Below are 6,000 nucleotides of genomic sequence, written 5' to 3'. Positions count from 1 at the left end.
AGCCTAAACCTATTGCTGTTAATTATTCACTGTTAATAATTCGTAAAACTATCAAAATAATTTCCGATCATTTTTATTTGAAATACATTTTCACTAAATAAATAATAATTAATATTAAATATGTTAAAATTATAATAATAAAAATAAAAAGGAAATTAAAAAACGCACCAGATCAGACGACTCCTCTGGGCGTGTCCTCGTGAATTATTCATCACTTTGTCACGATGGGCGGAGCCAGACACCCGGAAGTGAGATGTTGCTGTTGAGTCACCCCGTAACCGCTACTCGGCCGATAACACATTGAGATGGACGCCCCTGGCTCCAAATAGTGCGCGAATAGATGCGTTTTTAGCTGCTGTATCGTCTTAAATTCAGTGCTACGCTGTTTCAGACGGGTGTTTGTCCAAGATGATGGAGGAAATCGATAGGTTTCAAGTGCCAGCAGTGAACTCGGAGATGCAGCCGCTGGTGAGTAGGAGCTTTACTGATGGTAAACAACAGCAGCAGCAGCAGCGGGCCAGGCCACCTCAACTTAGACTGATTTATTAAAATTCACCAAGAAAATACGAGGCAAACGACCTCAGGGATAATAAACCGCCTCTGGGCTTCTCTCTGGAAAACGACTGAACGAGAGGCAGGCTGAGCTTCGTCTCAGCTGGGCCACGTAAACGAAAATGAAGAGGGTTGGTTAGGGGATCCGCTCAGCTGCCTACTGCATGAACTTCAGGGCTTACTGGGACTGTAGTGCTTAACAAAGCCTGGCTTGGTGACCCCTCTTATACCTTATACCTAAAATATTAAGCTATTAAAATAATGTCAAACATAACTTTAATTCATTCCCCTCTTGAAATAATTCAATTAATGATTAGAAGAAATATAAAAATAAAGTAGTAGTAATTAGTATATCAGTATTTACAATATTATTAATGTATTCAGTTACATTTAGGTAATGATTTATTAAATTGAGGGTCTCTGTATACTTAACTGCCAACTTGCCTATCTGTGAAACCCCTCCGGCTATATCATTGACCCCTAAGGTGGTCTTGGTGTGGTCTTGGTGTGGCCTGATTTGCTTTTGCTTAAAGTTGATCAGCTCAGACAGGTCAAAACATGAGGATCTTAAACATTATACAAAACTCTGTATAACTGTGCCAGTAAACCCAGTCTGTCACCCTGGATCCCTGTGAAAAGCATGCTTTGCTTTTTAGTTTAGTGGCAGTGTGCCAGATCTAGGGTGTACTGAGACTAGGATGGGCCAGACCGATCATAAATTTGTGTTTACTTCTCTATAACGTAGCGGTCACTTCACAGATGCAATCTCTACCCTCTCTAAGCTTCCTATCTCTCACATACTGTGCGGTTATGTGTGTGTGTGTGTGTGTGTGTGTGTGTGTATGTGTGTGCTGTATTGGCAAGTAGTCAGATCCTGTACATTCGGCTGCTATTAATTTGGCTGTAGGTACACTATCCTTAAAGGAGACGTTGGGAGACATCAGGCGTGCATTAATTGGGGGTTTATTCAGGGGGTTTATTTGAGCCATTGTTACCTGTGGCATTAGAGTCACGATACAGCCTTAATAGACTTCTGTTCTTGTAAAGTAGATGAGGTCATTCAGTCTATATAAGCATATCCACAGCCAAGTGAGCACCTGGCAGGCAGTGGAAGGCCATGTTAGGGTTCTGGGGTTTGTTCAGCACCCCTGCAGGGATAAAGCGACCACTGCTTACAGCTGTGTAAAGGAAGAGCCAAGGTATTTCAATAAGAACAGCACTTTGGAATAGATACTACCATAATAGCTTGATCTTCTTCCTTATTTATTTATAATCTGTCCTACAGCACTTGGTTGTTGTCTGCTGTGCTTCATAAACTTGACTTGACTTGACTCGACTCTACTCGACTCAGGCTAGCCTTGCTTGATCTGTCTGGAGTTGATTGATTGATGGTGGCTCCTCAGCAGCTGTAGGACCCAGAAATGGATGGATGGATAGATAGATAGATGGATAGATGAATGGATGGATGGATTGATGGATAGATATAGACTTTATTCATCCCAAAGGGGAGATTTGAGTGCTTCAGTAGACATTTGGCAATTGATAAACACCCCAAAATGCAAATCCTGCACATGTTTACATACACACACAGTGCTTTTCCAGCTTCAAGTGAGGCCTAAGCCTAGTCCTGCAGCCTTCCTTGAAGATCTATTGACACACCCTGTATGTTCAGACCTCGCCTTGCCCACTGATCGGCCTATCTGTAGTGTATAGTGGTGCTCTGCGTATGATACAATGTGTAGTCCTCAGAGCACAGTGTGACATTTGCTCATTAAAATGGAGCTGGAATGAGGTGAGGCAGCCTGGAGTGAGTCTCTTTCACTGGTTCCCACTATTGAGAGAGCCAGCTGTTACCCCACACAGCAAAGCCAGCAGAGACAGTGCACTTTGTCATGCTAATGCCTTTATTGTGGCTGTGCTGCTCTACAAATCTGGCACCTTCTTCTCAAATGCCTTGAAAAAGCATCTAGTAGATGTTCAGAGGATCAGGTTGTTGTATTTTGAGAGTGAACTCATTACAAAATTGGGTTGTTGTGCTTGTTTGTGGTCACAGGTACTAGGAAACTAGACTAGCCAAAAAGTAGCCCAGTTAAACATGTGTCCAGCTCGTGACCTATCAGACAAAACAGAAGGTTTGAATGTTTTCTGACCCCGTTTCATGTAGGTTAGTGGCTCATATCCATCTCTTGACTGTGCCTCTATCCACAGCTGTTAAGTCACATGACTGCTGAAGCTTTGTCACCATTGGTTCCCTAGCAGAGCTCGACATTATCCCACCAATCCCTTTTACTGTTCAGCTGTGTCAGCAGCCTCATCAGTTCTTATAAACACCACGTAACAAAAGGCTGCATTGAAAAGGTGGACGGCCCTAAGGTCCAGAGCCTGGGTCCGCAGCGTCGGCTTGTTTTTTTTCTCCACTGTTAAAGTACATGAAATCTTGAAAAGAAAAAAACGTAGTCAGAAGTTCTGGAGGACTGGAGACGCGTTACGTTTGTGAGATCTTCCTGACAGGCAAAGTGAAGCAGTTGGGCATTTCTGACCAGCTGGAGAGATAAAATACTAGCCCATTGCTCCGGTCACTTTGCCTGAGTTTAGTTTCGATGGGTTGTGCGGTTCAGGTCGTGCCACAGGACTGCAGCAGTCTTGCGTCTGCTTTCTTCTCTCTGGAGCTCATGTTGATTGTCATGATCAGTATTTCGTCTGCCATTATCTCATGGTTGTGTGAAGCGCCAGGTCGCCCCCCTCACCCCCCGTTGGTTTTCTACACGCTTACTCCCTGTCTGTGGCTGGGAGAATTACCATAAACTGCACAGGCAATTGAACATGTAGCTGGCAGAATATGAATAGCTGCTTCGTCTTTTGATGCCGAGCTTTGTGCTGTTGGTGTGAGCTTTGTGCCGTCGGTGTCGTTTAACAAAGGCGGACTGTGTAGCCAAATGTGCTTGTTGTCTTGGAGAGAGGTCATGCTGCATGTAACAGTGTCAGGGTTTGTGGACTTGGAGCATCAGATGATCTTCATCCTGACGATGACCGTTTGTTCTGAGGAGCTCTTTAACTCAATCATAGCACAGCACTAATAAGTAAACTTTCTGTTCTGTTCTTTCTTTTTCAAGAGAAAATGAGTAGTACTATGTTTATTGACCTAAAGTTTACAAAGTTTGACTAAAGCCCCGTTTACACCTGTTCACTTCATGCATCTTGATTAACAAAATTATATCTGGGTAAGGCCGAGCCACATAAAAAAAGCAAGCATAAACGCATCCAAGACTCATTTAAACCAGATACAAATCCCATTACTCAAACAACTTTAGGAGGAGGTCTAACCAAAACCCTTCCCACGATAACCTAAACACCAGTAATGAGAGCCACTTAGTAAGCAAATCAGAATATTCCGTCCCACACTGAATCAGATTCGAGTCTGACTAACCAGAAATGCATTTGACTACCAAGTGTGAAAGCATGTGGTTAAAATCTTATCAAGCTACAATCCAAATACTAGTCACATGGTCTGACCAGGAGTAAACAGGGTCTTACTGAATAGTGAATCTTTATTTGTCTTGTTCCTAATAATTATGTGGCTGCTGTAAATGTTATTTGACTTGTAATTGACTTAAGTACCTACACCTACATACAAGTGTTTACCTGTCCAGATTTCCTTGAAAACTTTCAGTTTGCAAGAGCCGTCTAAAAGAATGTTTTTATTCCCGCAATTGCAGTTTCACTTTACAGCGTGAAATATTCCTTTTGTGTTCAAAAGTTCATCCACATGTTAAAAAGAAATTATCTATTTTTTTTAATATACATCTGAGTGGCTTAGCAGTCATATACAACACTGCTACAACTCCTCAGGAACATAGATTAGTTATAAAGTCAAGTTTGTCATATAATGAAATAAAACGGATCAACCAATCAAACCAAATTAACCAACCAATCGAATTTTGTCATTAGCAACTTTACATTGAATGAGCTGATACCTGTTTTAAACTAATACATGTTTTAAATTCTGCTGCTATTCTCTTTTACAGTAGGAAGCAGAGCTTGGGTTCGAATTTACAAAAGCTTTCCTAAAAAAAATCAAATCCTCAAATATTATCTTAAGAAAATTATTTTCTTAGATTTTCTAAATATGCTATTCATAGTTTTCTTCTGTAGTCGTTTGTAATGGAACCTTTCATGCTCCATTTCTTATTTTAGCATATCGTACATGAAGTGAGACATTTAATTTTCTATTATTCAGTTAAAATTGTGCAAAATCGAGAAAGAAAACATACATTTTCTCTTCTGAAAATTTGAGGGTTGTGGTGTGTGTTGAAAAGTCATTCTTAGCAAAGGCATTATTTTTACCAGTACTTTAAGAACAACCCAGTCTTGTTAAATGAACATTAATTCTAGTAGTTCAACTATTTAAACCAATCATTTTAGAAGCTGATCTTCTGAAGTGTGAGGCGATCGCAAGGTCAAGAAAGTATTTAAGAACAGCGCTTCTTAGATTTTCCTTTAAGTGAAAATGATTAAGAAGATTTTTAATAATACCTATTTATTTTGAAGTAGGACAATTATGTATAATAGAAATTTAGACACGTCTGTGAATCTGACCTCTGCGTCCTATGCCTTTTTGCCCCTGTGTTGTTTATATTTATATATAAAAACTTTTCAAAGTCTTTATCTTTTTCAGTACAGAGTATGTCATTTTTAAAAGGATTTTTGTTGTTTGGCCTTTTGTAAAGAGAAATTAATGTATTCATCATTAAATCTGCAAAAAGACATGCCTAATTGAGAGAGCAGTATGTTGTGCTAACTACTGATACGCATATAAAGGCCTTCATTTATCAAAACACCCATAAAACATTCATCAGGAGCATGTGTGATTAGCTATGCTCATAGGACACATTGGAGGTTTTTATGGTGTTAGACGGTTCATTTGTACAGTGTCTTACAGAAGTGTTCAACCTTCATAAAAGTCAGACCAGATTCGTCTGGCTTTCTAAAGACGCTTTGATATTCTGTGCTGTTTCATTTTAAGCGGCTGACCCTCTGAATGAATTCATTTTAAGTCATGGTGGCTTAAAATGAAAACAGGCTTGTTTTTAAATGCTGCTAAATTTCTGTTTTTGACTAAATGTTAATTGAGGGATGCAACAGCACGGCCGCCACCAGTAGTTTGGCTCTTTCGTCTTTTATCACTTATATTTGTTTTGGCGCCAAAAAGCTGTCATCACATGTGTGGTGCTCCCAGACAAGCCTCTAAATATCAGCAAAGACTGTATTTGAGTCAGTGGCGCAGCATAAGCTAAAAGCTAATGCCCAAATTCTCCTCGAAGAGTCCGACCAGTATCTGCCTCAGTCAGACTCTGGTTATCAAACTGTGATATCTACATAAGCGTAGCTTAGGGACACTAGGGACACCTGCTGCTTTCTCTTCACTGGCTTCCTGTAGCTGCTGCCCAC

The 6,000-nt window shown here is 40.4% G+C and overlaps 1 protein-coding gene across 2 annotated transcripts in view; it reads left to right on the top strand.

The window, feature by feature from the left end:
- Positions 1–255: 255 nt before the first annotated feature.
- Positions 256–6,000, top strand: part of fam219aa (family with sequence similarity 219 member Aa) — a 30,246-nt gene continuing 24,501 nt past the window's right edge. For both annotated transcript variants that reach the window (XM_072662371.1, XM_072662370.1), the window contains exon 1: positions 256–468. In XM_072662371.1, the coding sequence (XP_072518472.1) occupies positions 409–468 (60 nt within the window). In that variant the 5' untranslated portion in view covers positions 256–408. The remainder of the gene's footprint in view (positions 469–6,000) is intronic.

Source organism: Salminus brasiliensis, chromosome 18 (assembly GCF_030463535.1).
Source record: "Salminus brasiliensis chromosome 18, fSalBra1.hap2, whole genome shotgun sequence".
NCBI classification, from domain to species: domain Eukaryota; kingdom Metazoa; phylum Chordata; class Actinopteri; order Characiformes; family Bryconidae; genus Salminus; species Salminus brasiliensis.
This window is presented reverse-complemented; position numbering and strand designations above follow the sequence as displayed.